A 17,202-nucleotide genomic window follows, 5' to 3' on the forward strand; every position below is an offset into this window, starting at 1 on the left:
AAGTGACAGCAGGGGCAGAAGGTTACAGTCATAATTGACTTAGTAATTGGACGAAGTGGTCTCGTCCGGTGGCAAATAAATTGAGCATCCATGATTCCAGAAGGGTTTCCCAAATCTCATGACAATTAGAGGCTTAGAGCTACCTTTCTGAAGAGCTTGTCTAAGCATTTTTATGTATCCCTAGTTCAAGAGGATCCTGACTCCAACATATAAATTAGTTGAGAAGAAAACCTATCCTATGCCAAGAATTGAAGGGCATCAGTCTATTAGCTAATGACAGTTCAATTAGTTCTATTGAAAAATGAGAGAGCAAAGGTCAGAGGAGTTTGCTGTAGGACATGACAAATCTAGCAGGAGAGATGATGATTTAAGGCTTGCCTCAAATAAAAGTTCCTTTTTCTCAACTCCACAATTTTTACAAAGACATAATAAGCGTTCATAAATAGATTTAATCAGAACCATTAAACCATTAGCAAACAAGCAGAATCGCACAGAAAGTCAGAAACAATGATTCTGCAATACTGAAAAGGGTAAGTTTCAGGATTTCAGGATTTCAGGATTTCAGGATTCCAGGATTCCTTACCTTCTTTTGGAAAAATAGATTCCTTACCAGATGATCCATAAATTGATTCTCTCAGAACCATAGAGACTGGAACATGAAATAGAACAGTTAGCATTGGCAATGAGAGAAGTGGAACATGCAGGAATTTGGTTGGGGCTCACCAAATTATGTGAAGAAACAGGAACACAACCAATTTTTTCAATACCCAGCAGTTTCTGTTGTCCTGGAATACCGACAGAGCACAATGATGAAAAAATACATATAGATTTGAAGAACTGCTAAGATTAGTGTTATACATGTTAAGCAGTCGCACATCTCATACTATGGCTAGTAAGTACAATAAGATCCCGTCTAGTGAACGACACTCAACTATGCTGCACCAGATGCATTCTTCCTTTATCTTGCAATCACACTAATTTTGCTTCATGATGCTGCAATAGCACAAACTTTTATATTGGTACTCATAAGAAAGAATCCAGAAACAAAGTAAAAGGATATTAAACATAGCATGTAAGAAAACATGCATATATCAGTTTCACATTAATTGGATCTTCCAACAGAAAATAAGTAATTTGAAAGCAAATGAGAAGTCTTAGTGCTATTAATCATTCTGTACAGTAAAATCAAAAGCAAAATTAAAAAAAAGGCAGTCAAAGCAATAAGCTAACAATAAGAAACTTCATCTCTAAAATGCAAAGCCAGCATGACATAGCTCTTTTATAGTCCACTCCTAAAATAGACTTCCAAGTCTAAGAGTTCCATTTCATCCAGAAAACTCAATATGCTAGAACCAAATTTGGTAATATTTGTCTTGTGTAATCTGCTGTTCTGTCGATATTTGATTTCCAAGAGGAAATAATAATTCATATATATAGTCAGAGCATGACACTGTCAACATGCTAGTCAGCACAATGTTCACCGCTAGCAACCTCCAAGCATAATGCAATGGGGTGTGTATAATGTTACACATTGTCTAATTGTTTTGAAAAGCAGCCCCATAGTCCGTGGCTGCGTAGGCAACAGCAAGGGCAAGGGAAGTGGGTTAACCACCCAGCATATGCATTCTATGGTCCTTGACTATATAAAGTTCATATATACAGGCTACATATGCAAATGCCCCTACATAATGACCGCATATGCAAAAAAACAGAAATTCGTCTTCATATAAAAGAAATATGTAGAATTTAGAATAACTTTTATTGATTAATTCTGTCAATGCAACTTATCATGCTTGAAAATATTTATTGAATATTTAATTTTTAGAAAGTAGCATCCTTAATGGATAGGCTCCTATAAAGAATTGACAATGATTTCCATATATTGCATTGCAAGTTTCACTTATCTATTAGCTTATTATGTTAAAATATTCGATACACTTAATAGGTAAACCAAGATTCCCAGTATCAGGATCGGTATTGGCCGTTAGAAAAAATGATACATATCGACCGTACAGACCACTCGTATCGAACTAGACTATTTTATAATTACATAAAATTCTAAATATTTTTTTAAAATGCAGAAAAAATTCTAAAAATTTAGAAAAATGATAGAAAAATAATAAAATAAAAATTACTCACAAATGAAGCCTAAATTTTGAAATATGACTTCTTTTTTAGAGCTATTAATATTTTCTGTTTTTCACTATAACTCTATAAGTAAACATAAACAAAAATCAAAATAAAATATAAGTTAAATTTAAAATTTAAGAAAATAAAACCATCTCAATTTTTTTCTAATTTTTTTCTTTACTTCATCCCTCTCCAGCAACAGAAGTTGTCAAATCTACTCGGTGCAAAAAGAAAAAGAGAGGGAATAAGAAAGGAATTAAAAACTTAAAAAAGAAATTTAAAAAGAAAACTCACCCGAGGTTGTCGGAGGTCAAAGTCGTCAGATCTTCATCCGAGAACATCACCGAAGGTCGAGGTCGCCGGAGATCTACTCGGTCACGGATAGAAGAGGTGAGAAAGAAGATGATACAACTCGAGTCAAATCAAGTTGCCTCGAGCTGAGCACAAGGGGATTAGATCCCTATTTCTATTTTATTTAATTAATTCTTGTTATTTGCTTATTACATTTTAGTCCCTACTACTTTCAAGTACTTATGAGTTCAATCCGATCAAGATAGCCGAATCGGCTAAACGATAGCTACCTATAAAGCATTAAGGTGCGAACCATAATGTATTATCGGATTAATTGAATTCGTATGCAATCTTCTTCCTCTCATTCTTCCTTATTCCCTAACACGAATCGGGTCAAATTAGATCACATCATTAAGACATCAGGCTCGATGAATCGAGTCTATTTATCTTTTAGTTGATTTATATTGATCTCTTATGTAAACCCTTATAACAAATATAGTTATGTCATGTAAGCTCTTAAGGCAAGTCTAGTTATGTCATATGAGCTACTAAAGCAAGTTTAATTAAATCATTAAGCCTCTACGGCAAGTCCTAGTTTGAATCGTATAAGCTTTTAAGGCCAAGTTCGAATATGACTCATCGTACCCGATTTTTATATATAGAGATGTTGGACTTCTTTGTTTATGCATCCAAGCATTGAGAATTAATTAAGTTTAGTTATATTTTTATTATTGCATTTACTGTTTTATTGTAGCCGTTAGATTGTCTTTACCTTTCTAGGAGTAGATTAAAGTCGTAAAACCTCCAAAGCTTCTAAACCATAGCGACCACCTTCCTCTAGTAGTCACCCTACCATACGGCCATCCACCACTACCCTTAGTCATCCGCCACTCTTCAATAATCGCAGCAACGTCGAATATTTTATCAATCTGTCCCGTTTTGACCTTCCTCTATTATTTTATTTATAACTTTTTATCCAACCTCTAATTTACGTTAAACTAAAACTATTAGAACCCTAACTTCCGAAACTACGACCATCTAAATTTTCATAGTTTTCTTATGTTCGGATCGATCCAGACCTAGTTCGTCGGATCTTTGTCGAAGGTCAAGGTTGTCGGATCTTCGTCGGAGAACATCACCGGAGGTCGTGGTCGTTGAAGATCTACTCAGTCACTGATGGAAGAGGTGAGAATGAAGATGATACAACTCGGATCAAACCAAGTCACCTCGAGCCAAGTGCAAGGGGATTGGATCCCTATTTGCTTATTACATTTTAGTTCCTATATTAGTACTACTTGCTTTCAAGTACTTATGAGTTCAATCCAATCAATTTAGCCAAACCAGCTAAACGGTAGCCACCTATACAGTATTGTGGTGCATACCACAATAGATTATCAAATGAATTGAATTCCTATGCCCTATCTTCTTCCTCTCTTCTTTGTTCCCTTCTCCCTCGTTACCAACCGCAAATCTCGGCTACGCCGCCTCTAGCCCCCATCGACCAACCTACCACCCTAGTCCTTTAGCACATTCCTTCCTCTTTTTCTACTCTTTATACCATCGCCTTAACCCTTTCCACCACTATCCCTACCGACGACACCCAATCATTGTCGGCCTACCCCCACCATGCCTCCACCATGAATCCCAAATCCCACTCAGACCTAAATCCCACAATTCTGACATTATGACCTTTGTACACTATTTCAAAGAGATCTCCCAATCTATCTATCCGATTCGAGTGAAATTAGATTTGTTAGAAAGCTTTCTCCAGGACTACAACATATTAAAAATTCATGTCGATCCAATGGCTTGATCCACTAGAAAATCTCTCGAAAGCTTCATATAAATTACTGCACAAAACTAGTTGTGATTCGGATCAACCCTTTTTGAGGGGGAAATCGTATCAGAAGAGAAAAGGAGAAAGAGAGAGAAAGAAAGAAAAGAGAGAAAAGAGAGAAAGAGAGGTAGGTAAGGGGTACATCAATTAGAAAAGGGATCGGGCTAGAGCCAATCTCGAGTAGAATTGGCCAAAACTGAGAACCTTGAGGTAAGCTATATATAAGTTATTTTTCATAATTTTATTGCCCGACTATATATGTTCCCAGCATATGTATCCGCACACCACATATGATTTCGGATACTGCTTATGCATCCACACACCGCATGTGCCCTATCAATGACTTGTCCGCCCGCATACTATGAATTAGGTTTATATCATTCATGTTATTTAGACTATACAAAAGAGAACGCCTACTTCTACATATCATACTCATTATTATTAGACCCAGAAAGAGCTAGCTAATGTTAGAAAGAATCTATGAAAACTGCAATGTTCCTTATAGTTTCATATATTCATTCACTTGATATTACCAATATTTTGAAAAACGACTGCGGGTGACGAGCAGTCAATCCACCACCAAACGCCTATGTGAAAGACAATTTAGCATTTTTAATATATAAAAAATTAAAAATAATTATATTAATATAATATATATTATATGTAAATTCTATTAGACTAATTCACATTAATCAAATTAAATTGTACTATAAAATTCACACTATTCAGAACTTATATAGCAAATAAGTTTAGGTAACATCCTATTAAGATGGCACGTGAGGGTCTTTTCTCCAGAAGCACAATAGAAAGGATAACTAGGCCTCTATTCTACCAATCACTTATTCGCTCAACATCATTTCTCTCTCCTCAACGTAGTTGAAGAAATTGGAGATCAGACCAAGAGCTCAAGCTTGAGAGCGTGTGAGAGAATATAGAGAGACCGTCCAGCCAACCCTGTGAGTCGCTCTCCTAAGCCCTGCTCTCATGTGTCGCTCTCCTTAGCCCAACTCTCATGCGTCGCACCATCACGCGACACACGTTGTCATGCATTGGTCACCGTCATGCCAAGCTCGCCGATATACACCGCTCGTTGCCTACCATTTGTCGCTCACCGTTGAGAGAGGAAGAGCTTTAAAGAGAAGGGATGGAGAGAGATTTAGGGATTTAGGGCTATTTTTGGTTAACTTAACTAATCCTACCCGATCTGTTCTCTCCACCCAACCCTCAAAGCCCACCAAGTAGGCCTGCCAGGTGACAAATCAGCCCGCCATGGAACAATAAACGTCTAGTATGTGCACATACTAGGTTAGTGAGGCGGCCGATGTGCCGCCCTGCCAAGGCAGCTGCCAAAAAACGCTTTTCAAAACACCTAGGTTCTATCAATAAAAGAAGAGCCTAAATTCTTTCAAGTTTGACATCACATTTATCAAACAAATGGTTATGTATCCTAAAGGAGATCATGATATGCTAAACCAGATTTATTTGGATTAATTACTAGATTAGCACTAATGAATTGATTAGTGAGCCACGAGTTTATGTTCCATGGTTACAAATAATTACCTATGTTAGTATCTAATTAATTTAGAATTTTATTCTTTCAAGTTTTATTGTATTTTAGCAAACTAAATATCCTCAATTGCTCATTAAGCTAGATGCCACCTAACTAGTGTTAATTATGACATTTCATGATAATATTTTTAGTAGAGGCAAGTGCAATAATAAATGGCAAGGCTTCTCTAGGAAATCATGCTTGGCTTAAAGTGCATTTATTTGGTTAATAACTTAATTAGCGCTAATTATTTTATTAATGGCCTAATTAACCATGATTAAGATAATTACTTGTGTTAGTGTCTAATTATTCAGACTTTACTTTAGGATTTTAGCACAAGTTAACACAACAAAAGGGTGTCTAGGTGTGACCACTTATAATGACACACCTAGTACATTTAGAAACTCTACGCCTCGTGCTAAATAGATAAGGGAGGGCAAAGGAGCCAACGAAGAGCAGCCAACAAAATATGCTCTCTCTTGCTCTAGAGAGAAGAAAAGAGATCACAGGAGAGAAGAATGAAGGCTGGTTAGAGGAGAGAAATATGGAAATCACGAAAGCTAGTTTCCATTTGGAGAAATATTGATCATAACTCTGACATTCTCACTTATTAAGGTGTGTTCTCTTATACTCCTTTTAATTATTTGGTAATTCTTCTAATAATGAAACGAGGGGTTTTACCAAATCTAGGGGGTCGTTTTGTGCGAAGCTTCTATGTAGATTTTAGAGTTCTAATCTTTGGGTGGAAGAATATTCCTTACATATAAACTTTTGTTGAAAGACAGTTTGAATAATTAAATTTGTTACAATAGCTTGTTATAAGGATACTACCCATAGGTGTATTATTTGAAGATAGGAATTAATAGTACTCTTATCTAATTCAGATAGACGTAGCTGAAATAATTTTTTACTTTTGTTCTTCTAATTTCCTATGGTGGTATATTTAAAACTAGATATAGAGAAAGAAGAATCTAATGACTAAAAGGGTTCTTATGTTATAGGATTCTATGCAGATTTTCTTCTTAAACTATGGCTAAAGGAAGTGAATTTGATTTGTGCTTAGGCAAATCTATGATTGAATTAATATAAAGAAAGCTTTAAACAGAAATGAAGGCTTATAGGTTGAAGGCTTATTTTTAGATTTCAGGTTTTCTTATCCATGGTTAGAGGAGGTATTTTCAGATTTGATGTTATCTCAAAAAATATTTAACTTGATGATTTGGGTTCCTTACCTATGATTAGAGGATATATTTGCAGATTTCTTGTTGTCTAAAGGGGATGACTAATTTGGTGGTTTAAGTTCTTAATTCATAATAATATGGTGTATTTTAAGATTTGAGTTATTCAAAGGATCTTATTTTGTCTAGTAAGAGTTAAATTGATAATGAAGTAGTGTCATTTCAAGATATAAGTAGTTCCTTGTGAGTTAGAGAATAATATTAAATTTAGTTTAGCTTGAATTAGCTGAAAAGATTATATCCAAAATGATTAGAAATAATGGGGCTTATGAATTAAGTTACCAAAACTATAACAATAATTAAATTAGAAGACATTAACTACATATTTTGGAAGGCATAAAAAATACCTCAAGTTATGTTGTGTGCACCTTTCAAGATAAGATTCAAAAACATTTTCAACTAATGTTTTAGGAGCAGAAATTTGATTGTCTAAAGGTGAGTAAGACTATTTTTCCTATTTTTGTAATTACATAGTTCTGTGAAAATTATTCTGCATAACTAAGTAAAATTGGTTTTCCTGAGGTAATGGTTTATTGTTAAACATGCTACAAACAATAAATTTTAGATTTAAAATGAGTTATATATTTGGTAGTTGTTTACAGATCTTGTTCAATGCAAATGTTAGTAGATGAATATCAACATGTGATCGCCTAGATTAAAATCCAAACTCCCGTTTGTTTTGGGTTTAGGAGAGGCCTCTAAACTGGTTCAGTAACCAAACACTAAGGTCCCGTTTATTTTGAGACTAAGCCTCAAACTCAATTAGTTAGTCTCATTTCTTAGTCTTAATTTGAGTACTTTAAACTAGTTTAAAGTAATTTGGTGTTTGGTTCTAAAATAGTTTAAGAGTGCATTTATTATTTATAATGTGATGTGAAAAAGTGAAAAAGTATTGGTTTTGAAAGAAAATGGATGAGATATAAATTTAATAGACAAAATTACTCTTCTTATGTAACGATGGTCATCATTATTATAATTTATGAATAATAGGTGATGCCTATAATAGTCATTTGCGGGCTTAAATGTAATTTTCAAATTATTTGCAAGCTTATGTGTAATATGTAGGCTTAAATAAATATGGGAGATATATTTGCAGGCTTAAGTGTAATTTGCAAGCTTAAATAAATATAGGAGATATATTTGCAGGCTTAAAATGAATATGTGGTGTCTATAATAGTCATTTGCAGACTTAAATGTAATTTTTAAATTATTTATAAACTTATATGGTATCTATAATAGCAATTTGCTCACTTAAATAAATATGGGAGATATATTTACTGCCTTGCGTCTTTTATATAAGCACACAAATCAAGTCCGCAAACTGAACACACTAAGAGTGATTAAGCCTGCAAATCCAGTCTACAAATTGAATATGTCTTGCGATTAAACCCACAAACGAAATACAATGCTTGTGATTAAGCCCACAAATAGAATTATTCTCTCTATTTTCCTTGCTGAGAGAGAGGAGATAGGAAAAATAACAGTGATGATGAGACATGATTTGACAAGTCTCAGTATACGAACTTATTCTTCTTATTTACAGGCTTCGCTATCTAAGCCAGCAAATAATCCGAATAAGCCCGCAAATATATAACATATAAGCCTACAAATGTAAGAGTAATGACTCATCATGATATTTTTAATTGTTTTTAAATAAATCTCACGTGATATTTTTTACACAATTGTTAGATGTGTATGGTAAATTTATAATAGCAATTTTCTTCCATACGCCTACAATTTTATTTTTAAGCTCGCAAAATAATGTATGTTGGCTTCTTTTATAAGGCAGCTAACTAGCCTTTGCTACCTTCTGAGCTCGTAAATCGACCAATTTAGTTAACCTTGACCCCGTAAATTTATTTTTAAGCTTGCAAAACAATGTTTTATACCTTTTTTAATAACCAACGAGTTTATTTTATTTTATATAATTTTTTATTAAACCTACATTAAACGATATTTTTAGTAAAAATATTTTAAAAATAATTATATTTTATTTGCTCAAATTATTTATACTACTTTCTTGTAATTTTTATTTTATTTCTAGGATTCTCATTACATGAGGATATAATATTTACAATATAAATATTTGAATATTTTGAAAGAGAGAGGAGAGAGAGGAGAAAAGATAGAAGAGATAAGATTGAGAAGACATTGTACTAATAAGTCACGTCAAGGGTAAAATTAGAATCAGATTAAAAAAATAATAAAATTTATATATTATTATTTAATTATTTATTAAACACCGAACTTGATTAAGAAAAATAAAATTATTTCAATATTTGGTTACTAAACTGATTTAGAGGTCCCTAAACCAATATAGGGACCTTCCCTAAACCCAAAACAAACAAGGGCTAAAATAACTTTATTTTTCTTAATCAAGTTCAGTCCTCAATAAATAATTACATAATAATGTATAAATCCTAATATTCTTTTAATTTGATTCCTCAATAAATGATTACATAATAATGTATAAATTCTAATATTCTTTTAATTTGATTCCAATTTTAGCCTTGACATGACTTATTTAATGTTTTGTCAATCTTATCTCCTCTCTTTTCTCCTGTTTCTTCTCTCTTTTAAAATACTTAAATATTTACATTGCAAATATTATATCCTCATATAATGAGAACTCTAAAAATAAAATAGAAGTTACAAAAAAATAGTGTAGATAATTTGAGCAAAAAATATAATTATTTTTAAATATTTTTACTAATAATATTGTTTAATAAAAAATTATATAAAATAAAAGTAACTCATTGGTTATTAAAAATGGTGTAAAACGTTATTTTGTGGGCTTAAAAATAAATTTGTGGGATTAAAATTAAGTAAATTGGTTTATTTGCGAGCTTAGAAGGCAGCAAAGACTAGTTCGTTGGCTTACAAAATAAGCCAACAAACGTTGTTTTGTGGGCTTAAAAATAAATTTGCGAGGTTAAGATTAACTAAATTGACTGATTTGCATGCTTAGAAGACAACAAAGACTAGTTTGTTGGCTTATAAAAAAGCTAGTAAACACTATTTTGTAGGCTTAAAAATAAATTTGCAGGCGTATGGAGGAAAATTGCTATTTTAATTAATCGTACACATCCAACGATTCTGTAATAAATATCATGTGAGGTTTATTTTTAAAAAAATAATTAATTATTACATGATAAGTCACTACTCTGATATTTGCAGACTTATATATTTATATATTTGCGAGCTTAGTTGAATTATTTGCTAGCTTAGATGTGAAGTCTACAAATAAGTAGAATAAGTCTGTATATTGAAACTTGTCAAATCATGTCTAATCTCATCATCACTGTCCTCTCTCCTCTCTCTTCTCTCTGGGCAAGCAATGCGCTTATATAAGACATAAAGCAACAAATATATCTCGCATATTCATTTAAGCCAATAAATTGCTATTATAAACACTATATAAGCTTGCAAATAATTTAAAAATTACATTTAAGCCCACAAATGGCTATTATAGACACCACATATTATTCATAAATTATAATAATAACTACCATCATTAAATAAGAAGCGTAATTTTGTCCATTAAATTTACATCTCATCTATTTTCCTTCAAAACCAACACATTTTCACTTTTTTACATCACATCACAAATAATATATACACTCTTATAAGATGTGATGTTATATAAGATGTGCTTGTCCAAATAATAGCTATTAGACTCATGTGCTTTGTAGTTATACAACAAATTACAAATTGTGATGTTATATAAGATCATTTGGTTGTACTACTGTAAATAAAACATCAAAGTTGTATTAAATATAGAGATATTTAAATGTAGAGTTGCACTAGTTTTGTATTTGTGTCATTTTCAATTAACAAAATACTCTAGCAAGTATTTTGTAGGCCTTGCACTTTATTAGGCATAGTCTCAGACTCTCGGTAGGTTGCGGCCAATCACATGCTCTTCTATTATTGTGTTAGTACAAGTACAACATCTTGTGCCTAGTGTCAACAAAACATGTATAGACAAATGTGGCAATTCATGGTATTACGTATTTACTACTACTTATCAAAGTAACATGTCCTAAGCATATGATAAGTACTATCTTGTTTGAATATCATTCTAGTGGAGAAAGAGTATCAAAGAAGATTATCAAGTTGCACAAATTGTTTATGCTCATATTATAAAGTTTTGGCAAATTTAAAAAGCTTAAAACATAAAATAATTGTAACCACAACAACAACTAAGCATTTATTCCCAACTATTTGGGGTCGGCAATGAAACTACTCTAATTGATGATCAAAAGTTTTATGCTATATAACTTACTAAGAGGACTCGTTGGAAAAGAAGGGATAGGAAGAATACTTGAATGTGGAATTTACAATTTGCAAGTAATCTATGGTATGTGGGTTTTAGAGAAGAAATGATCAAATAAATGCATACTAATTGTATTGATGATACAAAAGATTCTTATTGATTATTTTTCTACTTCATTTACCATTAGTAAAAGAAGCATTAACATCATTCTACCTTTTGCAACAGACATACAAGCTACAGACATCAGGAGAATGCTTGTTCTCCCTCTCCTTGAGCTTCTTGGGCTCCATTGAACCTAGATTATTGTTGTAGACTGCAGTGGCTGCCTCAGTGGTTGTAGTCATACTTGTAATTGTACCTAGTTGTATCACTAATGCTTACATGATTTTGAGAGATTTAATAGGGATACAGAGGTATATCTAGTTGGAGTAGCAGCAAGATTCGAAAATTGGAGGGAGTTAGCTGTTGGCAAGAGGAGGAAAAAAGAAATACAAGTATTTTAAAGAGTACCTTTGGTATGTCAAGAACTTCATCACTAATGACAAATGAAACCCCACTAAATCTAACCTTAACTCGTCAGAATTTATTATACTTTATGAAATACATTCAAATCTACTGAAAGCAATTGATACCCAACAATTAAGTAGTTGCAATTACAAAATTTAAGAAACACATAACTTCAAACAAACCAATTATAGCATGTAGGGTTTCTAAACAGGTGTAAAACTCAAAATTTAGTCAGAAAAATCTTTCAACAAGGACCCAAAAAACCTAGGGCACCAGGAAACGCTAACCTTCCTCATTAACGATTCAGCTCCCGCGGCAGGGGGCGATTAAACCCTCCTCTCCGATTCATGTACTGCCTCGGCTGCCGCTTCGTAACCACCCTCACCGCACTCACATCTGCCCCCGGCACGGGCTTCCCCTTCGTCGAATCAAACCCTATCGGGATACCCAGCTTCTTCATCATCTCCAGCTCTTCGACATCCGCGTCCGTCGGCACCGCTGCCACGTTGCCATTAGCAGGATCATCACCTTCTCCACCGGAAGCGCCGCCTCCGTGCTTCTTCTTGTCGTCGGTGACATCTGTGGAAGCGGCAGGGTGGCGGTCGTCGTCGCTGCCCTCGCGGCGGCGCTTGTGGCGGTGGGAGTCGGGAGAAGAGGGAGAGCGGTGGCTGTGACGGCTGTGGCGGCGGTGGGAGCGGTCAGCAGAGGCGGAGCGGGATCGGGAATGGGAACGCTTTCTGTCTCGTTCGCGGACGTCACGATCTCGGTCGCGGTGTCGATCCCGATCGCGGTCTCGTTCTCGGTCTCGATCTCGATCTCGGTTGCGGTCTCTGTCTCGGCCGCGGTCTCTCTCTCGGTCGCGATGGTCGTCGCGATCCTGCTCGCGGTCGCGAAGCTTCTCCTTATCCCGTCGCCGGTCTCCCATCACACTCTCTCGCTCGGCGGGGGGGGGGGGGGGGGGCGCAAGCATTAGTGTTCCAACGAGCCGGCATATATAGCTAGTTAGGGTAGGATTTTTTTTTTTTAAAAAAAAGATTTTTACATAATTGACGCTAAAAGAAAACCTACTTGATTTTTAATTTGGTAGGCCAGAGTTATTTTTTTGTTTCTCTTGCAATTAGAAATTTTTTTCTTATTTTTCTTTCAACTTTATCCTTTTTTACTCGAGTCTCTCGTTAAATATCGCAGATAGAAAAGATAATATTTTTTTACATGAATGTGATTGATTGGACGTTGTAAGAATGGATTGGGATGCTTCTTCTTCTTCCTTTTCTTCTTCTTCAAATTTGTGCATTTGGAAACTTATCTTCATCGTCTTGTCTCACCTTTATTTATTCATTATATTCATAAGAATGAAATGTTTATCTGATCGTAATGTGAGGGTTTTGTTTCATTATAATGGTGCTATTATTTTGGACAATAAAAAGAGATTTTTGCATTATAAGGGTAGTTATATCGTTCATAGAAGTATAAGTAGACATTGCAGTTTGTTAGATTTGGAGTTGAAGTTTTTCGAAATAATATGAATCCCTCTAGATGAGTTTAAAGTCACTTTGAAGTACCTATTCTCTTTGGACAACCATGATATATTTGTCAATATATTCGAAAATAGTGATGTTATAGAGATGTATAATCTGTCGCTGTTATTCTGTCGAGCTATACAAATTTTTAGAATGAGGAAAGAGAAAGATTTATCTAAGTGAGTTAACATTTTTATGTTTGTGATTATATTAAACATATGGAGGAAAATTACTTTTGCTTACTTTAATGACGACATTGAATATAAAAGTTGTTATTGATTAACATATGTCGTACTTTAATGACGACATTCGTAATTGAGCTACGAATTTTATAATTGAATTATGAATTTAGCTATGAATTTTACAATTAAACTACGAATTTAGCTACGAATTTTGCAATTGAACTACGAATTTCGAAATTGGACTATCAATTATCTACGAATTTTGTAATTGAATTATGAATATAGTTGCTAAATTCATAATTGAACTACGAATTTTATAATTGTACAACGAATTTAGTTACGAACTTCATAATTTAGCTACGAATATCGTAATTTAGCTACGAATTTCCTTAATATTTGACATCGTCATATTGTTAATGTTATTTTAGGACAATCCAGATGAAAAATTCTATGAATGAGTATTCACCTATTGTTTCAAATATTCTAAATACCGACAATATTAACTTGGATATTTTAGGGGTTGGAGGATCATCTCTTCTCAATCATCCTACTAATCAGCCCTTCGACTACTTAAATGGATAGTATACACTCGATAGTGAGATTGATTCTCCTATATGTGATCCTGGTAACATTATCACAGTAAATGTTATTGATTCCCATGACGATAATGAGAATCTTAATGAAGAATTTTCTATCATTGATTGTATCGATTCGTGTTTAAATGAGAAAACAAATCGCAATCTTCAAGAAGAATCATCTATCTTTGATTCTATTAATTCATCTCTAACAGATAAAGGTGATGCGCCCACAAACTTATGCGTCCAATCTTATAGTGATAATGAACATATTTCAAATATTATTGATTATGTAGAATCTTATGTACAACGTTTAGAAACCCTTGAAGCTAAAGTGGCATAATATATCACGTTAGATGATCTATTTATAGGACAGATGTTTTGAAACTTATTAGAGTTTGCAAAAGCATTAAAATCATTTGCTATCAAGTGTAGATTTGAATTAAAGCCTGTTAAAACTAACCCTTATGAAATTATTGCTCGATGTAATTCAAAAGAATATATGTAAGATAAAGGCTATAAAGATAGCAGATGTTAATACATTCATGATAAAGTATTTTATTGGACAACATGCATACAGCAAAGGTATATCTAGAAGGGATCATAAGTAATATACAAGTTTATTTATACGCGATGAACTACGTGAACAGGTGCTAAAGAGGCACTACAACAATACTACTATATTGGGGCATTTTTATTTTATTGTGGTGTTTGCTAAATCTACTGCAATAAGTTTTTTGCAGCGCTTTCTATACTGGCATTTGACAGAACTGTCACATGTTATCTATAAAAAGTTAACTTGTAGCGGCCTTTTCATATAAAAAACTACAAAAAATAATACAATGTTATATACACCCTCCATATTTTACTAATTGCACTCTAAGTCTAAGCTAAAAGTATGTACAATATAATATTTGAGGGGTGTAAATAGCATAATAACTTAATACCTAGATTATTATAATATTTGGGTAATTAGCATGGGTGACCTCTTCATCTTCTCAACGTGGGTGGCCTTTCATCTTCCTCAAGTATTCTCTGCTATCACTCACGACAACATCGACCACTCACGATAGCATTGACGTACGTCACTCACAATATCCCTCGGCCGTTCTTCGACTGCACCATCTTGGCCGCCCGCTCCTCACTCGCCATCCTTTTCGACCACAACGACCACTCCACCGATGTCTTCATGGTGACTATTAGATTCTTTCTTAGTCCTAATGGAAACCAAAATATATGCCTCCCTGAAGAGACCTGGATAGGCATGCTTCTCCCTCCCATTCTCATCTTCTTTGTTTTTTGGTTATTATTTTCTCTTCACACCTTTTTCTCTATTGATGCCTTCTATCATTCACTCTTAGTAATTTAGAATAGTGATTCTTTTGGATTGTGATTGATTAAGATCAGTCAAGGTGTGATCTATCTTGATATCTGGAGTTTTAAATTTGGTTTACCAAATGATAAAAAACAATCCCTTTTTGTCATCTCTCATTGGTTTTGATTGAGTTAGATTAATTAAGAACTTTTCCAAAAGAAGTTTAGTTAATGAAGACTGCATTCTCATTTACCTTGAAATCCTTTTTCCTTTCTTGTTACTGCTCACAGGAGCAAGTTGTCGAACACTTGGTGGAGTCTCCTAGCTGCTACCTTGATCTGTAGGGAAACTTGCACGTGTAGAGAAAAGCACTAAAGCGAGCAGTCAAGCAGGAGAGGAAGGTGCAGCCTAGTCTCTGTCCATAGTGGATTATCATCGCCATTCTTAATCTCTCCAAAGACCAAGTCCAAACCATAAAGAGCAACCGTAGTTCTCCAACAACTTATCAAAGGCAAGTTCTGAGCTAAACTTCGACGACTTATCGAGGCCGGTCGACACTCTTTCTTTTCCCCTATCTTCAGCGTTCCATCAAAATTTGACAGTAGTAGTATTGATATTATTGATTATGAAATCTTTCATGAGCATTAATTAGAACAAAAAAAATTACAGATGATAAAAAATGATTTGACCGCATATAGCAACTCATCCAATAAGTATGAAATGAATAGTCTATTAAGTAAGCATCTAACAATATCTTAAAGAAGACCCTGAGCCTATTTATAAAGTATATATGTATGTGTGTGTGTGTAGGCCAAATTGCTATCTACTAGTCTTAAAACAAAGACTCAACAAAGACATGATTGTGTTTTATTAGTAGAAGACATCACAAATTTTAATTACTAAGACTTTGAATTTTTTTTGCTTTTTCCTTAATTTAGTAATGAGGCTTTTTACAATATCATTATAAACAGTTCGGTTTAACCTTTTTCTCAACTATATGATCTACTTCATAGAAGATTCTTTTTATATATTTTTTAATTAAATATATTTTACTTGTAGGACTGGGCAGACATTGAATTTGGAATAGAAGAGAGAGTCAATTGCATTGCTGTCTCACTTGTGAAGAGCTATCTTTTTAGAAGATCACTAGAGTAAGCAAAGAAATAGTTTAAAGTCATTTTATACTCCTTTTATATTAGGGAAGGTTGATTTTCTTTCAAGGCATCTCTTTAGTGGATTGATGTACAAACTCAGGAAAAACAAACATGATCTTACAAATGTTCTTAGATAAATAGGTTCATATGATACATTGAGAAGTTCATATGATACATAATCCCCATATTTGAGTGATCAAGCTTCTTCTTCTCCTCTTATATAGTTCTCTACTCTTGTTTAGCTTCTACGTCTATATTTGTCTTACATAATCCTCTTACTAATAGGATTCTATGTGATATAGATTAAAAGAATTTTAAGAAGCATTAGGCAAGAGTCAATACCACTTATAACATTGGTGGCTCTTTTTTATTTGTTTGTTCAATATGGATAAGAGTTGGATTAAAAAATCAAGGTATCATAACTTGTTAATTTGAAAGTAGACGTAAATACTATATTTTGATTCTTATGATAGTCCTTATTAATCTTTTATTATGAAATATATAGGATCGATGATGAATATATTGAAGGAACAAACCAGTTTCTTAATTTTGCATTTGCAAGTGTAGCTCGAGATGGAAAAATTCTATGCCCTTGTAAGAAATGCAAGAATCAATTTTGGTACAATCA

General features: G+C 33.7%; 1 protein-coding gene across 3 annotated transcripts; it reads right to left on the minus strand.

Annotated features, from left to right (window-relative positions):
* Nucleotides 1-727: 727 nt before the first annotated feature.
* LOC140779393 (uncharacterized) lies at nucleotides 728-12,779 on the minus strand. Of its 3 annotated transcripts, none has more exons than XR_012107335.1 (3): nucleotides 12,116-12,779; nucleotides 876-993; nucleotides 728-785 (listed from the first exon to the last, which is right to left on the minus strand). XR_012107335.1 is itself a non-coding variant. In XM_073124426.1 (2 exons), exon 1 carries the CDS (start codon nucleotides 12,751-12,753, stop codon nucleotides 12,124-12,126), a length of 630 nt encoding a protein of 209 aa, XP_072980527.1. In that variant the 5' UTR covers nucleotides 12,754-12,779; the 3' UTR covers nucleotides 728-993; nucleotides 12,116-12,123. The 3 variants fall into 3 exon arrangements, 1 of the variants encoding a protein (XP_072980527.1); XR_012107334.1 differs by having other exon boundaries at nucleotides 859-993; XM_073124426.1 differs by having other exon boundaries at nucleotides 728-993.
* Nucleotides 12,780-17,202: the final 4,423 nt, after the last annotated feature.

This window comes from Typha angustifolia, chromosome 15 (assembly GCF_048772165.1).
Source record: "Typha angustifolia cultivar Huaian chromosome 15, ASM4877216v1, whole genome shotgun sequence".
NCBI lineage: Eukaryota > Viridiplantae > Streptophyta > Magnoliopsida > Poales > Typhaceae > Typha > Typha angustifolia.